The sequence below is a fragment of the Cornus florida genome, unplaced genomic scaffold (assembly GCF_030987335.1).
Source record: "Cornus florida cultivar Cherokee Brave unplaced genomic scaffold, ASM3098733v1 CherokeeBrave_3.0.0_Hap2_Chr06, whole genome shotgun sequence".
Lineage (NCBI taxonomy): Eukaryota > Viridiplantae > Streptophyta > Magnoliopsida > Cornales > Cornaceae > Cornus > Cornus florida.
In genome coordinates this window covers 105,197,651-105,219,143 of record NW_026775576.1, presented here as the reverse complement: position 1 = coordinate 105,219,143, position 21,493 = coordinate 105,197,651, and the positions used below count along the sequence as shown (strand labels likewise).

Genomic DNA, 21,493 nt, shown 5'->3' with positions numbered 1-21,493 from the left:
AAAACAACAACTTAGTTCTACTAGTTACTACTCTTTCAATGCTCAGCGCATCTTATCTGCCCTCAACAACCATTCCAAAACATTTTGACCCAAATAACCAAAATTTAAGCAACTTAACAAGGGAAGAAAAGTTCTCACTCCATGAAGCATAAAGGAAAAAGAGAAATTAAAGTAGCATATGTACATATACAGAGGGACACAATATCAGAACATTATCTTGTTCTAAGCCCCACCCATTTCTGAATGGAGAGATGCCTATTGCCAACAAGAATACATGCATACAACCAAAAAGCTGGCATCCATAATATTATAATTAAAAGCATAGTTTGTTCTATGTTTTTACAGTATGAATCAATCAACCATTTTCATACATTTAGTATAAACAGATTGAATGACCCTCTAAGTTAGTAGTACTATATATATATATATAGCTGATGAGATAAATTTGGATTTCCGACTGACTTTTAAATAGACGACGTGGAAACCCGAGTTGAATGTCGTGTCATGACCTCCTCCCTACTACTTCCAAACTAACTGCTAATACTATATCCAATATACACTTCTTGCTACAAATCAAACTTCATACTGCCTTCATAATTCCATTTTCAGCTGATTTGAACGCAGCGATGCTGTGTTAACATAATAATTTAAAATTAGTCTCAATGGTCCCAAAGAGCTTCTCCTTACAAGATATTAAGAATAAGAATAAGAATAACAACAAAAAGTCATGTAAAATGCATGAGCACAGTTGGTTCTTACCAAAATCCAGTTCTACAGGCGTTCCAGACATTAAAAAATTAGATTTTATACAATATTTTTATTTTCTTTTTAATTTTTTTGTTTGCATTTGTTGTAGCATAAATCTACACAATGAGCCACAGGCAAGTTAGCCGGTGGTAACTGGTAACTAATCCCCACTCACATAGGGGATTGTAGAGTTCTAGCCCCAGGTTAGGCTTGGGTTTGAAAAGAACAGGAAAGCAGCCCACAAGTTGAGTTTGGGAAAATAAAAAATAAAAAATTTCCCAAAACAATCTAAAATATAAGTTTGTTAGTATAAAATCTGTAAAAATAAAATATGAGGATTCATTTCAATGCACTTCTGTAAGTTCCCTTAAATTAGCAACCACATGCACTGGTTGAAAATTTGGAGCGGACTTCCTCGGTCTAAAGTATAAGACCTTACTGACAAATGGCTAAACCAAACAGCTCTGCTGTTCATTTTTAGAAAGCAAGATGACCATTGACCTTAGTATTACTGAAATTTAAGCTACCTGAATTTGCTGAAGAATCGTAAGTCAAAAGTGAGTCCTCTGGAGTAATGAAGTTAGGGTTGTCTTCTTCCCTCCCACAAACTGGATGATGAAGTCCGTCAAAATGACATAGCTGTTGATACTGTTGTCTGTTTCTGTTGACTTGTCCGTCTGGCCACATCAGTGGCATAACCACACCAGGGAAGTTACTGTCCATTAAAGATCCATTCTGCAAGTTTTAGAAGGACAAATAAAATGGTAAATGATTGATGATGAAAAATAATGTAGCATCATGACTAATTAACAAAGAGACAGGTCTATTACAACTTAGTTGTAAACCAAACGTAAATTATGCTATCCCTCCATTTCTTTTCTTTCTTCACCTTCCAATTCCATCAATCCAAAAGACACCTAAAAATTTGACACTATTATGGAACTGCATTCACTATACCTTGAATAATCAGATTCTGAAGCAACATGAATTAACTTTGAAGAAGTTTCCTTACCCATTAAAAAAAAAAATTGAACTTTCAAGGAGTTCTTCTGTATCCATAAGGTTGTGGTACCCTCTTTTTTTCTTTTCTTCTTTTTTCCTGGCTCCCTCCCCCTCCCTTTCAAAGTACTACTGTTGCCCTCTTGACTTCAAAAAAAAAACCAATCTCATGCCACACCAAGGTAGTTGAGCATTTTACTACACAGAATATATAGAAACAAGCCGAGTGATAGCACTTTTACCCCTGAATGTCTAAACGCTGCTTGCAAGCCATGAAGTGATTATAAACTGCAAGAATTGCTTGAAAGGTTCTTCTCTCCCACACTCCACTTTTGTTTTGTATTGATTAAGCATAAACTTTGTTCTAATAGGACTTGAACCCTCAACCTTGTCTCTAGAATGTGAGGGAGTACTCACTCAAGCTAATGATTGGAGGTATATTGCCCGTAAGTTGGTTTTAGAGGATATCTGCACATCCTTTCATGTGCATTGGCATTAATGTGGGACCTAGCAATTCAACGGTTCCACAAAAGTAACTCCTAAAGCAATTAAAATTAGATACCGTGGTTGTTACACTTCTGGTCTATCACATTACGAACTGTTAAAGATGTAAATGTAACAGGTGGTATATAGCAAATGTGGTGCAAGTCTGACACCCCTGCTTTTCCCATTGGTTGTAGAAACTCTACTTTGACATCCGTAGAGGCCTTGTGAAAAGATCTGTAAAATAACTCCAAAGAAATTCTATTCTACATTTCACTTGCCTAAAAAAGTATACAAACATTGCTGATCTATGCTGGGTGTTAAAATATAAGTGACAAAGGTATTCTCAAGAGTTATAAAGCAAAAAACTGCTTCGGGAACCTTATTTTAGCACCACCTCACAATGAATATAAACTAAGAAATAGGAGTAGTATAATACTTACTTCAGCAGCCAACAGACTGTCTAGGTCGAAATCAATTCTGGAGTTAAAAGCAGCAAGTCTCATTGATAAGAACTGGATACAAAAAGGACGCGATCAGAAAAAAATCGAGTAATAGAAAATCATACGATTTGAACACCCTTGAAGATTGCTACGTGTTTGCGCAACTTCACTCCATTTTTCCGAGTGGTCATATAATTCATTTTGTGAATTTGGTTGAGAAAAATATAAATCTTTTCATCTTATTTTGGCAGCAAATTATAAAATAGTAATTCAAATAGCAATAGTGAAATGCCAAGGAAATAAAAAATAGCAATAGTGAAAAGCCCAGTAACATCTGAATTTTAAAGCCCCAGAAAATCTATATTTCACATATGAGAAAGAGGAAGACAAAAATATTTATGTATATTTATGCAACCCGCCTACAACATCTAACCTACAATGGATTAAGAAACAGGTTATATACCATACTTCTAATTTTCTTCGTAATTGAGTAAGGAGATTAAGAAACAGGTTATGTAACATACTTCTAATTTTCGTCGTAACCGAGAGTTAGAACCCCCATCCCCTAGAAGAAATGAAGTCTCAACTTTTTGAAAATGAGTAAAACAAGACAATTTTTCACAGGGCAACACATTATGGATTCAAAATGCAGCAATACATCTTGCAAACCATTTTCAATCAACAAGATTTTTCCAAACAAGAGTTCCTTCTAACAATAAGCATCCACTTGCAATGTTAAAAAAAAAAAAAAAAAAAAAAAAAAAAAAAAAAAAAAAAAAAAAAAACAACAACTTAGATCAACATTTTTGTATCAAATGCAAGGGATGTTCAGGTCTGACCTCCACTTGACGTTGTAGAGACTGTACATGGTTGATGATCTCATCCAGCACCATTGCCGTACCTGAAATCTGTAGGAAAAATCTCTGTACATTATTTATTTACGAAAATGGATTTTTAACCGTGAGATTTCTACGTAAATCATCAAGTGATTGAAAGTGCCATGCAATGAACACTTCACTACAAATGCGATTTTGAACTTCCCCTGACCTAAATAGTTAAAAACAGAGTAGACCAGGGAAGCATTCTGTCATGATGCCATGTCTTGGAAAGAACCTCCATCCGTTTAGTCATATAGATATTCTATACCATAAAAAGTCATTTGCAGCTAGATAGGTATTCTATACATCCCTAATAATAACAAAATTATAAAATCAATTTTAAAGCAGGGGATACCAATTGCCAACATTTCAATAGGATCGTATAGATATTCTTGTGTGATCATCAGTGGTATATGCCTAACTTAGATGAATTGAAGCATGCGTTTCTCCAAGTTAAACGCTTGGAAGCACAGGTTGAAATCAAGATATCCATCATAGGTGGGACCCATAGCCATCAGATTTAATTTGCACCTTACATGTCTTTCTCAAATGCTTCAATGCGAGCACGCAAGCAGGAAACAATCCCCAACAACTGAATTTTCAAGGTGTCCCATGATTGAAAAGATCAAATAGGTAGTTCAGTCGGATAAAGTAAAATTTCAACACTTTTTTGGTCATTTATGTCATAAATATTTCACACTAGTACCACAAATATCATGTAACCAATTTTTTTTTTTTTTTTCCTTCTTTCCTTTTTTGGGCTAAAATCACTAATCAGCTCTTCAGCAGAGGGAAATTACAAAAAAGACTGACTAATCATGCACAAAAAATTCATAAATTTATTTACCAAAAACCATTAAAACTGACAAGTCTGAATTGACAATAATGACCATAAAAGCGACCACTAACAGATATTCCAACCAGGGAAAAGTTGAGAAGGTTAAAATTACGAGACTGCCACTCAAAGTGTTCAACATCCTGACACTTTTCTTCGTGCAAAAGCAAGTAGGACTTTTTGTTAAAAAGGTAACAATGACGCAACCATTATTAAAACAAACCTGGATGATATAATTGCACTTTAGAGGATCTCTAAGCAGATTTTAATAACATAATCCAAATTTAATTAAATTTAGAAAGAGGACCGAACCTTGTTGCATCCAGGGACCAGTTCCTGGAGAAGCTTCATACGAGCATTAATTTTCTCTCTCCTTGCCTGCAATAAAATACTACTAATTAAGTAATTGGAGTAATAGCGTAATTACAGATTAATTATTGTGCGAGATTTACTCTTTCAGCTAAGCTATGGCTATCTGTGGCTTGGCCGCGACGAGCTCGAACATGAACGTATGGAAGCTTTTCACCGTCTCCGAAGCTCTCATTTGCAACGCTTTTGCTCTTTTTAGCCGACACTTTGACCTAATTTCACAAGAAATGTCGAATTAGTTTTAATACGACCCGATTCATTATGAAATGGAAAAGCTAGAAACCCTAGTAAAGAACAACACCTTCTTCTCTCGCTCCTTTCTCTTTGTTGATTTTTTATTTTTGTTCGAAACTGTTGGGTCAGACGCCATCGGTGATGAATCAGGATTTGAATCCGAATCAAACGGTTCTGGTTTCACTTTATGCGAATTCCCGCTCGAATTGGACGGAATTGAGCTCGTCTCCGGTGAGTTCACCGTGGCAGCAAAGACGGAGAACTTAGAAGCACGATCAAGTAGAGCAGTGTTGGATGGAAACGTCGGAGTACAATTGAGTGACTGAATATGATAGGGATTGTGATGATTATTCCAAACCTCACCGGAAAGTTCCGCAGGAGTATCGTCAGATTGCGGCGAGTGTAGGAGCGACATCGCTTGATTCGCCGGAAGTTCGAGAAGTGCAGTGAAGGAGCTACCGGCTTCCGGCGGTGCGGACATTAATCTTTGAATTTCCTCACCGAACTGGAACGATTCGACTCCAATTTCTCCGGATCTAACTTCGGTACCTTCAAGTCCCTCCATCAAACGCTTCAATTCCAACCGAAATAAGAACCAAATTAACCAAACCAGACCTCGATTAAACAAGTCTAATTTAACTCCAACGCCGTTTTAACAGCGATTTTTGGAACTATTTAACTAAAACCCGTAAAAATACCTCTGCGGAGAAGCAGAATTGAAGCTCAGTTCTACTTCTACAAAGAAAATGACCGGTTAAAGAGACGAAGAATAAAGAGCCAAATGGTACTCTGTACTCTGTAGAAGCAGAGAAAGAGAGAAGTCTTCTGTACTCTGTAGAGGTTCTTCAATGGTGGTCAATCTCTTTTTCTCAACTCTCTAAAAATATTGGTTCTCGCTCGCTTCTCAGCCATTTGAAGTATTACGAAAGCAACGTTGCTTCGGTCCCCTGCTGTCTCTCTTTCTCTCTCATAGGTATCTTTTAGAGAGAGAAAAATGATTCGGAACCGTAGATTGGGGACCGGACACGAACCAATCCCGACACAGTTTTTAATTTTGGAGGATGATAGGTCATTTTCTTGCATTTATAAGGAAAAAATATATGTAATATGTATGTCTTTAAAAAAGTTCTTTTTGGTAGACATGTTATTATTAGTGACAGAGACTATGGAAATTTTGAGAATATAATCGGTAAAATAAATAAATTCGCAATGACATCTTTATATTCATTAACCAATTTATGAAACAAAATAAATAAATAAATAAAAAGAGAATAAGAAGCAACTTCTCCTACTTTCCAACAATTTTTTTTTTTTCCTATGCATAGTGTATTCTATATCAATTTTAGTAATTTTTATATTCTCTTTCTTCAGATTTGCCAAATTTTTATCCAAATGAAATAGTTGAAGTTGAACTAATTAAGATTAAATTTTTATGTATATTGTTTTTTCTACCTTAAAAATCTACATAGATTTTCTTTTTCTTTTGTATCAGCTTATATGCATATTTATTATTATTATTATTTTTTTGATAGAAACCACTTACTTGAACACCTGTCCTCCTCTCGGAGGATAGAGAGGTATACATAGAGTAGAGAGATTATACTACTTAGATCGAAGACTTTTTGATAATTAAGAAAAATTAATTAATATCTTCTCCTTCCAAGGATATCTTAATTTTAGTATAACTAGAATAACAAAGTATAAACATTAGTTAGTGTAGCGTTGAAAATAAATTTAGAAAATAACAAAATGGGGCAACTATAATTTATTAGTTAGTCTAGTGTTGAAAATGAACTACATTCTGCATTTGTTGTCACGATATTTTAATCACACCTATATAGGTTGCATTTTGGATAGCGCATGAAATATTGCAACTGCAACATTTGAAGGGAAAGTGACCGGATGACCCATGTCCAAAACATTGTACAATATTTGAGCTGTCATGTCAAGTTGCATGAAAACGTTATTGTTATATCCATTATTTCAAAAAGCTATTCAACAAAATATGGCAAACCTTACCCTTCTTATTAATGCAGAGTACGTAATATAACAGGGCACAAGCTTGGCGTGTGTAATACATCTATACGAAATATAGATGTTAGAGAAATTTCACATTATTTAATATTCATAATTATAGATAAATGAAATAGAAAACTTAAATACTAAAAGTTTTAAAATTAGCTTACCCGATACTTGTATTTTAGGGGTAGTTGTGGACAAAAAAAAAAAAGAAAAGAAAGAAAAAGAATTCGGTCCTAAATTCTAAGAAATGTTTTAAAAAAATTAAGGTATATATAAATACTTAACAATTCTACGCATGATTTTTTAATTTTGTACTTAGAAATTTAAAAGTATAATAGTTAACAATATAGTATAATGTTCTCAAAACTTGCTTTTCATAGCTAGTCAAGTGAGATGAGGTTTATTTTGACTACTCTAAAATCTTGACATTGTCTCTTCTCAATTAGAAGACAATAAGGACATGATCATTAAAACTTAAAAGGCTATAATCATGATAATAGCGACATCTATAACCGTGATTATAAGATTTGGATAGAGCAAATATATTATCAGTCCACCAACTATTTGTGACATGCTTTTCATTTTCATGCTTTGTTAGTCATAAGTTGAATTTTCATGCTCCGGTAAAGTACAACCACACCCCCTAAGTTTGACGAAATGATACTCAAAGAAAATTTATTTATTTTTTGGACAAAGACATCCTCTAAAGATTCAAAAATGGATAAAGACACTACTTTACATGAAAAATTAACCAAATTAACCTTTGACCGTTTAGGAGACTTTTTTAACTTTACAACTTAATAAATTGGATCAATCTACCCTTATGAATTATTTATGCATGAAAAAAAAGTAAAAAAAAAAACTTCATATTGTTCACTTTTTTATTTTTATTTTTTATTATTTACTTTATAAATGTCCCAACTTCTTAAAAATGTAGACGTCTAAAATGATTTTTTGATTCAATACATGTATTTTAAATAAATTATATTTTGCTATTACCTATTTTCTTTTTCTTTTCTTTTTTTCTTTTTAAATTAAAATGCTTAATTCTTTCATCTAAAAAAATTAAACCAATCTCTCTTCCTTAAAAATAAAAAATATGGTACTAGTATAACTTTATGCATCTTAAATTATTTATCAAATATTATGTATTTCCCAACATAAAAGAAAATAGGTATTAATATAACTTTATGCATCTTAACTTTATACATGGCTTTTTTTTTTTCCCATTGTTTTATTATTATTTTTTCCCTTTGTTTTATTATTATTATTTTTTTTCTTTTATGTTAGGAAATGCATAATATTTGATATATAACTTAAGATGTATAAAGTTATACTGGTACCATATTTTTATTTTTAAGGAAAAGAGATTGATTTAATTTTTTTAGATGAAAGAATTAAGCATCTTAATTTTTTTTTTTAAAAAGAAAAAGAAAATAAGTAATAACAAAATATAATTTATTTGAAATATATGTATTGGATCAAAAAATCATTTTAGACGCTACATTTTTAAGAAGTTGGGACAATTATAAAGTAAATAACAAAAAAATAAAAATAAAAAAAGTTAACAATATAAAGTTTTTATTTTTATTTTTATTTTTTATGCATAAATTGTTCATGAGGGTAGATTGGTCCAATTTATTAAATTGTATAGTTAAAAAAGTCTCATAAACGGTCAAAGGATAAGTTGGTCAATTTCTCATGTATAGGGGTGTCTTTGTCCATTTTTGAACCATCTGGAGGTGTCTTTGTCTAAAAAATAGATAGGTTTCCTCCAAATATCTTTTTGCCAAATCTAAAACGTGTCGTTCACCCTTTGTTTTTTTGTTAACCACTTGTCCTATTGTCTATCAAAAAATTTTATATTAATACTTGAAAAACTAATATTCACGATATCTTAAAATTGAAATTAGAGGGAATTAAGTTCAAAATTTTAGCTAACACATAGTAAGATTTAGTTCTGATTGACCCGTACCTAAAAATAGAAATCATGCAAGTCATTAGAGAAATTATTGTTTTTTTTTTTTTAACAAAGAGAAATTATTGTTTAACCACTAGAAAATATAGGATCAAGTTCAAATTAAGCATATCATATCCCAGGGTTGGTGCAATGCAGTGGATAGTGATGTTGAACTGTTGGGCCCCAAGATAGCGACCTATCGATACTGACCCACACTTTTGGACCCAACAAAACTGTTGATGATTCCCAATGGTGGGCCACATGGAAAACACGAAGACAACTTCAGTCCAGTCCAGGTCCCGAAAATGACCCAACATGCTTCCAACGGATCACGGACCAATACATCAAGTGGTTAGAAATGTCCAGCACGGCTGGACCCACCACAAAAGGGATGGTAGAGGTAGTGTGGGCACGAGCCTTGATGATGAACAGAAGGACCTAACTAAATCAATACCATCAAGTGGCTAGAATGGTCCAATCAATTTAGGCCCTAAAAAGAAATAGTAGGGCCCATTGGAGTTTGATGCTGTTTCAAAATGGTTCCACATTAACTATTAGTAAGTTTTGATTGTACAAAGAAAGGCAAGCCACTGTCAAGCAGCCCAATCATGTTGGGGCTAACCAGTTAGTTGTCGGGTACGGAGATCAAATGGGCCTACAAGAAAATAACATATGACATTTTCTACAATGGGAATTCACTGCAGTCCTCAAGATATTTATTTATGGGTTACTACCTCTATCCCATAACATCATCGTTAAGCCAAGCCAAATCCTTATTGGACTTAATTGGCTTATCTCATTAAACATTTTGGTATTATAGTATAATTTTTGTTTTCATTACTTATTTTCAAGATTTTAGGAAAAGAAATCCAACGATAATTTTGGAAGTTTGTTGTTTTTCATTTATGATTTTCAAAAATTATCCAATTTCTGTTTCTTAATTTAAAAAAATTGAAAAAGGAAATTTTCGTTTCATGCCATTTTCATCCTTTCATCCTTTAGCGGGAATGATGAACTTTTCCAGGTAGGTTTCCCATCCCAGCATATATTTACAAATTCTAGACCAACAAGTATTGTGAAAAGATTCTAGAATACCCAGTTACCCCTGGGTCTCCCAGCCGTTGAATGTGGTCGTGGGGGCCACCTGATAGATGATCCAACGGCTGAAAAACCCAGGGAATACTTTACCCTTCCTTCTTGTGTACAAAAACTACAGTAAATGCTGCACAACACCTGAACTCCATCAAGTCCATGCCAGACATAACCATCCTAACTCATCTACCACAAAATGATTATATACTAACATCATGATATACCATGCAAAGCAAATAAAAAGGCCCACAGGAAATATTGGAAGACAAACACACATTGGAGAAGTTCAATACGCATACAAGCATATATACTTTTACCATCATAATTACATAAAACCTACCTGCACTGAAATATTACAAAACTTGAGATAAGCCATTAAGCCCAGCTATCGGCATTATAGTTATATCATCATAAAGATTGGCAGTTCAACTTCCCGAACTCGTGACCAATAAAGATGTTTTTATGCATTGAACAATGTTTCTACAATAATGCACAATGACTTAATACTCTCTTCACACTAATTATTTCCTCTCGCTTTCAATCAAAATTCATCCACCAGAAATATTAGGACCGGAGTTGAGTTCTGGACATGATTTGATACATCACTCTGTGTGCGGTATATATTGTGATAGTGGTTTAGCATTTTTTTTTTATGAATGGTAGCTTAAGCCATACAATGCATTGAGACACAATTTGAACAACTGTTGTTGAAAGCGGTAAATGGAACCGTGTATATAAAAGCAAACTCAATATGCAAAATTCTTTCACAAAGTACCATGAATGCATGGGCAAACATTGATTTCAGGCTTTATTCTAAAGCTTATGCCTTATTCTACCAACCCAAATATATATTGCAGAAATTCTAATCACATGAACATCTTGAATACAAAAGGCATATACAATTAAGGCTTGTTCAACAGGCAGCAATTGCGGGCTGTATAAAGCATATATAGTACAACACTGCAACAGAATTTCTACTTCGTTCAATAAGTATTCTAACTGAAAACATATGAATCATAACCAAGCATGGACCTCTAGAATTTACATCCACAACACTTCTTAGTGATGTTAAGATTCAGAGATTAGAATGACCCAAGAATTATGATTAGCGATATGAGAACGGGCTAATTGAATTCATTTTAGTTGCTAGGTTTGCCATTTCTCTCAGTAAATTCGATTTCAAGATTACCAGACTTACAAAAATCATAAGGCGTAAAACAGTGGGAAATCAAAATAGCCCAAATTCATGCACACCTTCATCTTCATCCATTATGGAGTTGAGAACAGATAGTACAAGCCTGCAAAGTAGGTTTTATTATCAGCACAGAGATTGGGGGAGAGAGAACATCCCTTGAGGAAGCAAACAAACTAACAACGATCATATCACTTCAAAATCAACCAAGTGAGAAAATAAATAAATCCAAAGGCTCCATGCCAAAATCAAGAAAAGAAAACATTGAATATTTTGGGCCCAAGAGGAGGGAAAGCCCAGATGATCCTATCTGCTTCATAAAAAGGACGCAAAGTAGTGTGGTACATTATTTTGCTTCAAAGAGAGTCTGAAGAGTTCAACAAATTATCTTTTGTTTCTTTATTGAGTCTATTCTTAATTTTCATAGCAATTTTGAAGTTCTAACAGAACACAAAACCTTTAAAATCCCAGAAACTCTTTCTTTCCCCTCCCTAGTCTCCACAGTAGATGCAAGTAACTTGACAGTTCTAAAACAACCCATAAGGTGTCACTTTCTTGTCTACTTTTCTTCCCCCACCCCACCCCCACAACACATACACAAACACCCAAACAGTCCTAATTTCCTTCATCTTACTTATGTTTTAATTATTTGTTCTATTCATTGCTAATATCACAACAATAAAATGGACGTCTTTCAAATGTTGAATTTAAATTAAACCAGAACAAGAAAAATCAAGGTTAACTTAAACTTAACCACAACAATCCAGTTCAACGCTAAAACTCCTATTCAAATATTTGACAGTTTGCATCTAATGGTTGATGGAGTAATCATCAAACATCTCTCAAACCTCAGGGTCCCTGTACACGAATCAAAGCTATTGTTTAGGCAATTCTTGTGTGCAATGCAAAGATGTGATATATTCTATTGGAAATTACTTAAGTAGTCCTCTAACAATCCTATAACTTTATTAAAAGATTTCTACTCGGCACTGATACTGGAGCGGGAGTAAAATCTGAACTATTTCTTTGATAATCAATCATATATCACGGTAGTTTCCACCAAATTAATAAAGCATTAAGGTTATTCTTCCCCCGCATATAATAGCAGTCAGTACAACATTGTCTTTCCACCAACAGTCAATTTTGGTTTTAAAATTAATTCGATGATGCAATATCAGTTTCCAGTAGTTTACAATCGATACAACAGCTACTAACAAATAGGAATCAAGTACAACTGCACACACCTGGCACTGATAGTTTCCTGTTAGGGTTAGTCTCAATGTGTTAGCAATTTCCAAAATCAAAATGTCTTGTAATTGGTCAAGTCATGAAGGTTTGCATTTGTCTGGGTAAAATTGTACTTGATAATCAATGACAAGGGAAGAACTAAAATTTTTACTTTTCGGGGGCAGGGAGAGGGGAATTAGTACTCTGTAATTAAATTTTTAAAGGTTATAAATATATTGTAATATAACTTTAGTATATGTATTCTTAAATCTAGCATAACCTAAAAATGAGAAAAATACAACCTAAAAAAATGAGACAGACAAACAGGTATGGAAATTGACATGAGAAAAGAAAAGAGACTCTCTCTCTCTCATCCATGTAGACAATTGATATATTGTATACTTAAAAATGGAAAATTGGTATGCAGCAACTAGCAACAAGGACAACTGTGAAAATGGCTTACTTTTTTCCATCCGATTTGGACTTCCTAAAACAGGACAAAAAAAGGCAAAAATTGAAATTCCTACATATTTTGAAGTGCTCATATGTTATCTTTTTTTCTTCAAACTCACTGTTAATGACATTTGTATATAAATGAAGGACATGAGAATTTAATTGAACAAGCCTATTATAGTTAAGAGCACATCTATTGGATTTTTATTTTAAAAATTATGATATAGTTAATGGAAAAGTCAAATTTCCTTTATAGGCATGAAAGTCTTCTTACCTGCCAACTGTTTGGATATCAACTCGCTTATGCTTATTCTTATGTTTTTTAATAAGATCAATGATATTGCATCAATTAAACAGAAAGCATCCAAAGATATATAGTATGTCGATTGTAACATAAGATTAAGATTACAAGATATGAAATAGCTTCAAGTATATTGCAATATGTTATAAGACATTGATGACATAAGATTAGAACTACATCTAACTTTTTCTCTAACTGTTTTCTTTACAACATGAGTTATTACTGTTCACTTGGTTCATATCTGCAGAATTTACCGCTGATTCTAGGGGCAGGCCCAGGAAATCAACCTGGGGGACCGAGCTAGTATAAAAAACAAAATTTGAAAAAATTTATTAATCGTATTTGTGAAATATGAGGACCATAACCTAAGCCTCAGATTAAGTCAGAGTGCATGCGGCTAATTAGACCTAGAGAGGGTGAATGGGTAGATATTCTTTTGCAACTAACTTTTCGAATCACTGTTAATCCTTAATTGAAATTCAGTTTAATTAGTTTCATTTATGTCTCAACAGCAACCACAAAAACACAAAAAGCAATAAATAAAAATAAAACAGAGACAAAACTTTTTATGTGAGAAAAGACCTAGTCCAGACAGATCAAAATCCACGATGAGAAAAAGGGTACAACAAATGTTACATGGACTCTTGCAAAGTAGGTAACGTACCCATGTCCGACATATATAATTCGCACATGGGTATGGGATATGTGTCCGACACTTTTGGTTGGACTTGCAGCTAAAAAATATATCTAATAATCTTATTTTATTATATTATTACTTCAAATGTGAAATGTCAATTCTGATCACTATATTACATAAAAACATTATTTTATTCTTTTATCAAATAAAGCGAGTGTCCATGTCTCCGTCTGTTTGGAATTTGACACGTCTAACGAGTGGATACATACCCGTACCCGACACACATAACCGAGTCCATGTAATATAGGGTACAATTAAGGTACCAAATTTATCCTAGAATCACCCAATCCCTCCCTATTTAGAGTTGGGAAAGATCTCCCCAAATCATTCCAGCCCTTGTTGATCTACCGACATGACTCAATCCTCACGCAATCCGCTTCTCCATGAACTTCTAATCTCCAATGATTAGTCATGTTCATTCAACATGGTTGATGCTCTGTCCAATATTTTCAACTCAGTTCGTTGCTTTGATTCACTCAATCACTTATAATATGTAGCAATAATCTATGAAAAAACCTAGGTTAATTCTCAAAGCTTTCTTTCTCTGAAAATATTAATTTTCTCAACACTATGAATAGAGTTGAAGGCTCCTGTGACAGAGAGAGCCTAAACTGGCTATAAACCCCATAATTATAACCAAAATAGGAGTCTTACGTAAAAATGGAAAAGCAATCCTTTTGAAATTCTAATTTGAGATTGTTTTCGAAAACAAGTTTTATCGATTGAGCACCATTGCCACTGCTTCGGTTGATAGAGCTATCTATCAGAGCCTAATATTTTATGAAAACTTTTCCTGCAAAAGTTTGATAAATCAATCATTGGATCGATGCTGTTTGTTTTTAAAAAAAGGCCTGCTTTGAAAATTATTATAAGATCATTTGATAAAAAAATTCCAATTTTGGTAAATAAGATTAAAATATAATTTTGAGCCTTCTAAAGATAATACCTAAGTCATAATTGGTCTCTATGGTCTCACTTACCTAGATATCCATTTGAGGCTTGAGAGATTTGCAGCATGATCTTTGTTGATCACCATCTTCATTATCTTCTTTGACCGTAAACAAATGACTCGCGACAATTTGACACACACACTACACCCCAGTTTTTGAATAGGAATTTCCCAACACATCACTAATAATTCTAGCAGTAATATATATTTTTGCAATAGAAGACCTATTATATATTCTTAATATGAAAGAAGCTCTGAGATAATTATTCATAAACAAAAAAAGTTTCATAATCCATTAATTTTGTACAATAATACATCTAACCAATTTTGTCATAGATATGTACAGGAAAGAAAAAAAAAAAAAAAGTGGGGGTCACATTGTAAATTTGCTAAAACTCAACATCTATAACCATACCTATATATAGAGTTTTTTAAAATTTTGAGGTCTCAAGTAAGTGTTCCACCCAAAGGGAGGACCAATTCTCAAGAGGTCACAGAGTTGAGGACCAATCTAAACAAGCAAGGCCAATATTCAGTTGGTGAGTTGAGAACTGATATCAATGGGTCCAAGACCACCCAGTTTACATAAATGGAAATTTTACAGTTTCTAAGTCCAAAAAGGTTTCTAATACTTGCTTAAGTCGCATAAAACACATTCTTGCATTCTTAACATCTGTTTTTTTCCCCTTTTTGATTCATATTCTCTGGCTTTGACAGTTGCTATCTATTTGACAACTGTTAACTCCAGCAGGAGATATTTTTTTGCGGCAATATGAAAAGATTCGAGTCTGTTGCAGGATGTTTTGTATTCATACTCACAGTACCCACTTGCAACAAGTTACCACATTGCTTTCCTGCATATCCTCGCACTTACATATATATAATCTGCTGCATCTATCATTCACGCTGTTGCTACATAAGAAGCCACCTAGATTCCATCTGGTATTAAGGAGATAAGTGCCTACCTAGTGTTTAAGATTATAATTTTTGCTAGCGATATCAAGGTCTAAAGCCAATAACCATAATGCAGATGGAAGTCATGGCCAAGAAGGTGTCCAGTCAATCAAGAAAATCTCTTCCAAATGAGGGTCAATTGCATGGCTGTGGTGAGACAGTAGACAAGGCCACAAACAGGCACAACCATGCAACAATATGCTATAGAAGAATGATATAACCACCTCAAGAAGATCCGAAAATTCCATGAGATTGTCTTTAAGATGCACAGAGCATTTTCCAAAAAAGAGGGAAATAATAAAAAATAAATAGATAAATAAATAACAAAAGATAAATAATTTCCCAAACAATACGATCACCACTTATATTGTGAATCTTTATTTTACAAATAGTTTAGATAAACAAGTTAAAAATTCGGGTGAAACATTCTTGAAATTGGGCGACTGAACCACAAACAGAAAATTCCTGTAATTTATGCATGCTAGAGTTCTCAAAAGTCGCAAAACTATAACAATGTAAATCAGTTAAAATTCACACAAGGTCACTCCCCATCCTATTCAAAGCAGCAAAAGGGAAAAACATACAGATAATGAAATGACAATTGGCTTCTAGAATTCAAGAAAGGAGGAGCGAATATCTAGTTCTTCACTATTGGGATGGAAGCCAGATAAGATAGTGGAAAATGTGCCTTCAGCGAATTTTCTATGGCCAAACAGCAAAAAAAGAAAAATGAAATCTATTAGGAAAATATAAAGCACAAATTCAATATACTTCACTTATCGAGTAAATATTTTTGTTGATAAATAAAGAATGTCGATAAAATATATCTTTTTTTATGAGTAAACATGTTGATTGAATATAGAATCACGAACCTGATAATGACCATGACGAAGAGCAATAAGTAAAAGGCAAGTTTGATAATTCGATACTTCTTTTCAGCAGTAAGAAATCTGAAAACTTCAGTAACATCGATAAGATGCTGTCGCTTAAAAAATCTGAAACAGAGAAAAAAAATAACAATTACAACAGTGAAGTAACATTTCAAGTTCAATAAGCATGCACCTATGAATAAAAGCCCTCATTGAAAGCATCATCTAAACGTATGTGAAGAAAGTTGAAAATTTTACCAACATATCTTCACCTTTTTATTTACTTCTTTTTTCTTTTTGATAGATAATACTCATACAATTTTTTTAGATTATTGTATGCAAGTCTTGACACAAGCAAATCAGAAGGCCAATGATAGATTCATCATAATTGTTGTAAATGGAAACCATTTTTCAGTGACATTATTTACATTCATGTTGTCGGCATCAGAACCCAGACAGATTTATTGGCAAAACTGTAACTGTTTGTCAGTTTTGTTTTTTTGTTTTTTTGTTTTTTTTTCCTTTTCGATTTCTGCAAATTTTGGTGAAATATTATTTTTCATAACAAAATTACGCCACTCTCACTTTCATGTTCTTTGGATTATCTGATCGAAATGATGATTCAAATGATCTTCGATATTCAGTCTGGTAAAGAAATGATCAAACACTTCAAGTCAACCACTGACTTGAATGGAATTAAGTTAATAGTTTAAGCATAATTCAGTATGTCGGAGATATTTAATTATATAATCCCAAGATCTCCAAGAATGGTACCCTATCTAATCTTACATTGACAGTTTCACATAACACACAGGTTTTCCTGATTTATTGATAGGATTATTATATTGCAGGAAGCAAAATAATAAAAATAAATAAAAATATTAGGCATTTCAAGATCATTTACCTATTTTAGCAATAATTATAGCTGATGTATGATGATATTCTAATGAAAATCATTCACAAGAATCTACAGGAAACTCAAAAGACAAGTTGTATTATAAGAGTTTTCAAATCTTGTATTCACACACAGTAGCTGATATCTGATATATCTCTTGAAGTGAGTTACCATCAAGGAATCGGGACAAAATTTAAATACACAATATACACTTCCAAAAGGTCTTGGCTAAACAAATTATATCATGGTATCTTATGTATCATTTACCTGATTTTAGCAATTATTATAGCTGATGTGTAATGACATTCTAATGAAAATCATTCACAAGAATCTACAGGAAGAAACTCAAAAGACAAGTTGAATTATAAGAGTTTTCAAATCTTGTATTCACACACAGTAGCTGATATCTGATATATCTCTTGAAGTGAGTTACCATCAGGGAATCGGGACAAAATTGAAATACACTATATACACTTCCAAAAGGTCTTGGCTAAACAAATTATATCATGGTATCTTATGTATCATCATCAAGATCATCCTTACGAATAAGTAAATAACTATTAAGTTAACACTGGATATTATGGAGTTGCCATGTACTGAATTTGTAGAAATGTTCCATTCAAGAATAAAGGATTGCACACAGATCACATACACAAACAAAGGTGCTCTCTTGCAATAGAATTGTGAACAATTATCTCCATATAATCTTAACATTGTAAGCATAACCCCAGATTTATTTACTCTTACAAGAATTCCATAAATCAGTGCTGTAAACATAGGTTCAGGAAAAATAAAAATAAAATATAAAGAAGGAATGAAATTGATCATGATGAGCTATCGAGTTTGACAGAACAAAATTAAAGGGGTACTTAGATAACTCATTTTTCAAATTTTATTCTTTATTTATTTATTTATTTATGAGTTAAATAAATTATTTTTCACAAGACTGAATTAAGGCATATATGCATACCATTCCTTGAATCTAACTTAAGCCAAACCCAATGAGGCCTTTAGATAGAATTTAACAGTGCAAGGAATTTATTTCTGCCAAAAAGACACAGTGTCACGGGAATTTGGACTTCAATAGATATGAGGGCTGATAGAAAAACTGAATCACAAGCATTATAGAATAATCACCTATTACGCAAGTAAAAAAAGCACTATATGCACTCCTTGAGAGATTAACGATAGAAAAACTTACAACATCATACTATAGCAAGTGAGGGGAACAGTGATTAAGAACATGAACCAATGTCCTGTCACAAGGAATAGAGCGCAGAATGCAGCATGCAACACAAACTCAGGAACAACCACAGCATTAATGCGAGATGATGACTCATAAGGATTCATATAGTCAGCCTCCAAATCCGATAAGCATACAATCTAGCAAAAACAGTCAAGATTCTTCAAAGACAGGCAAATGAGGATAAAAGATGTAAAGTGAGTGCAATTGCAACAGCCACAGGGGGTTAGATTTCAGGGGAAATAACAAAAAGAGACTGCATGATAAGACATATAAAGCTAACAACAAAAAGAAAAAAGTTTAAGAAGAAAGTTCAAGGCATCTTGTGTCTATGGGTAATCAGAAATATGAGATCTACCAGTACGTCATCATTACAACAAAAAATGTTGGCCTCATAAAGTGGAACGTAAGCGTAATGAAGCCAACATGCCCTTCAGATTGCTTAAGGTACACAATATTCCCTTCAGATCGATTAAGCTATGAAAATATTCTTCCCTTGGTATATTTATTGGCAATAAGAAAAATGATATATATTATTTAAATTCAAAAAAAAAAAAAAGAACATGTGTCGCAAACTGATTGGATGAATAAATAGTAAAACAATTAACAAAACGATATCATATGACTAATGGGTATTCTAGTAATTTCAAACCATTAGTAATGGTGGCATCGCAGCAAAATATAGGCAAAGGGGTGATTGCAGATATTTTGAATAGTTCAGGTGGGTCTTCTGCCAAAAAGTGATGTTAACCCTTCTGCATTTTACCCTAATTATCATTCAGGGATATAATAGTTATAGCCTAAAGGGCATGGTTTTCTTGTATTTTTTGGACTCTTTGCATTTAGTAGGTCTGCCTTGAGGTGGCTATGCCTACAATCATTCCTTTTCTTTCGTTGCATAGGTGATATCTAATAAGATGTTTATTAATTAAATAAATTCATCCACTAGGTACAAGCAATCAGCCAAATTAATACATAGATCAAATTGATGTTAATTTTCAGATGTTGGCCCAGTAAAAAGAAGAAGAAGAAATGCGAGGAGCTACAAGGATTGTCATACAAGAAACACTTTACTAATTTGGATACCACTTAGGCAAGTAATTCGGAAAGCACTACAATCGCCAAGAAATGCAAGGCAGTTATTAAAATCTATTCCAAACTATAATAATTAAGGAAAAAAACTAAATCATATACATTTCAATGGAAAAAAGTATACCCACTTAAAAAAAAATCTAACTTTAGAAAGAGACCGCATATTAAAGAATCGAATAAATAGTCGGTGCAGAAACAGAATGCAATTACTTCAAACTCACTTTTGCGCTGCTTGGTTGCGAAGAAAATTTTAAGATAAGTTGTACAAATCAAATCCAAGAGTTTTTTTTTTTCGTTCTTTTGAGGAAAAAGGAAAACATAATCAAATGGACTTCTTTTTCATTTTTCTTTCATGTTTCTTCCTTAATTTCCAGTACCAGACGATATGTTTGTCAATAGGGGTTATATACATTTATATACAAATGCATATATAAAACTGATGGCAACAAATAGGTTTGGTGATTAGATTTAGAGAAAACCTGGTAGAGATTTAGTGCGCTCAATTTGAGTTTTTTCATATATGTTTGTTAATCAGTAACCAAATGAAGGGTTTATCACTAGGGTTTATGCGTATTTATATACATATGCACATATACACAATACAAATGGATAGATATATAGAACTGATTACAACAAAACGATGCATGTACAGTAATTAGGGTTTTGAAAAAACCTGGTAGAGATTTAGTGCGACGAGGGCTATGTTCATGATGAAAAAGATCACCCACAGAATTGCTTCCCACGCCATGTCATACACGGAATTTTCAAGCTATCATACAGGTACACTAAGAATCAAGATTGAAGTCTCAACAGGAGTCTGAGATTTGTAAATGAGTACAGTATCATAGAATATTTTATAGGAGTATATAGAGAGAGAGACAGTAGATACATATGGATTCAAAATGGGCTTTTACACTTTTTGCTCGTATTTCCATAAAGAAAAAACAAAATAATTTTCTTTTTCTTTTTTTGTTTTTTTTTTCTATTGAATTTATTTAGCATTTTAAAAATAAATAAAAAATAAAAACCTCAGTCCCATTATATACAACGATAATGTATCAATTATTACATCTGACATGTTAATAAATAAAAAGTTTTGCGAGACACTTACTACGGTCGAGTTATTGTTAAAAATAAATAATAAAATTTTGAGTTTTTTTTTTTTTTAAATCCTAATTTAAGGAACACTTGTTGAATTATAATTTTGCAAAAAAAATTGCATATTATCTTTTGTTGATTGTCTTGAGATTAACGGGGAATTTTTTTATGTAGATAGACTGTTTTGTGTAATTAGTAAAATAGTAATTTCTAATACAACCCCTAAAACAACATTTCTTGGTACACTTTTTTTTTAATTATTTTATTTATTGCACTTATTTGCATAAAAAAATTTATTATAAAAGAGACTTTAATTGCACATGGTTCAAAATCCTCTCTATTGAGCTCATCATTGTAATTGTCTGAGGAGCAAATCAAGTGGTTCACAATGCATATGTACTGTAGATGCAGGAAATCTCTTTCTGTACGTTAAGAAAGTAATCGACGCTTCACACAATCCC

At 32.9% G+C, this 21,493-nt stretch overlaps 2 protein-coding genes across 5 annotated transcripts; both read right to left on the bottom strand.

Moving 5' to 3' along the window:
• Positions 1–142: 142 nt before the first annotated feature.
• Positions 143–5,925, bottom strand: LOC132313632 (transcription factor bHLH48-like). 2 transcript variants are annotated; one of them, XM_059812492.1, is made up of 8 exons: positions 5,687–5,925; positions 5,056–5,559; positions 4,838–4,966; positions 4,698–4,763; positions 3,512–3,580; positions 2,673–2,744; positions 1,275–1,482; positions 143–629 (listed from the first exon to the last, which is right to left on the bottom strand). In XM_059812492.1, exons 2-8 carry the CDS (start codon positions 5,551–5,553, stop codon positions 592–594), a joined length of 1,080 nt encoding a protein of 359 aa, XP_059668475.1. In that variant the 5' UTR covers positions 5,554–5,559; positions 5,687–5,925; the 3' UTR covers positions 143–591. The 2 variants fall into 2 exon arrangements, with proteins under 2 accessions (XP_059668475.1, XP_059668474.1); XM_059812491.1 differs by having other exon boundaries at positions 5,056–5,925.
• Positions 5,926–10,941: 5,016 nt separating this feature from the next.
• LOC132313630 (protein cornichon homolog 1) lies at positions 10,942–20,843 on the bottom strand. Of its 3 annotated transcripts, none has more exons than XM_059812487.1 (5): positions 20,608–20,843; positions 18,801–18,982; positions 16,708–16,830; positions 16,420–16,537; positions 10,942–11,360 (listed from the first exon to the last, which is right to left on the bottom strand). In XM_059812487.1, exons 1-4 carry the CDS (start codon positions 20,680–20,682, stop codon positions 16,444–16,446), a joined length of 474 nt encoding a protein of 157 aa, XP_059668470.1. In that variant the 5' UTR covers positions 20,683–20,843; the 3' UTR covers positions 10,942–11,360; positions 16,420–16,443. The 3 variants fall into 3 exon arrangements, with proteins under 3 accessions (XP_059668470.1, XP_059668472.1, XP_059668471.1); XM_059812489.1 differs by lacking the exon at positions 20,608–20,843 and adding an exon at positions 20,414–20,467; XM_059812488.1 differs by lacking the exon at positions 16,420–16,537 and having other exon boundaries at positions 20,608–20,839.
• Between the last annotated feature and the right edge of the window lie 650 nt (positions 20,844–21,493).

What these genes read in the sequence shown, in the direction of transcription:
- LOC132313632 (XM_059812491.1), bottom strand. Translation starts at nt 5,553, where the DNA reads ATGGAGGGACTTGAAGGTACCGAAGTTAGATCCGGAGAAATTGGAGTC. An exon ending in GCCATAGCTTAGCTGAAAGA is followed by an intron (nt 4,764 to 4,837) that starts GTAAATCTCGCA and finishes ATTTTATTGCAG; the next exon opens with GCAAGGAGAGAGAAAATTAA. An exon ending in CTCTACAACGTCAAGTGGAG is followed by an intron (nt 2,745 to 3,511) that starts GTCAGACCTGAA and finishes TTTTGTATCCAG; the next exon opens with TTCTTATCAATGAGACTTGC.
- LOC132313630 (XM_059812487.1), bottom strand. Translation starts at nt 20,682, where the DNA reads ATGGCGTGGGAAGCAATTCTGTGGGTGATCTTTTTCATCATGAACATA. An exon ending in ACTTGCTATAGTATGATGTT is followed by an intron (nt 16,831 to 18,800) that starts GTAAGTTTTTCT and finishes TCTCTGTTTCAG; the next exon opens with ATTTTTTAAGCGACAGCATC. An exon ending in TTCGTCATGGTCATTATCAG is followed by an intron (nt 16,538 to 16,707) that starts GTTCGTGATTCT and finishes GTTTGGCCATAG; the next exon opens with AAAATTCGCTGAAGGCACAT.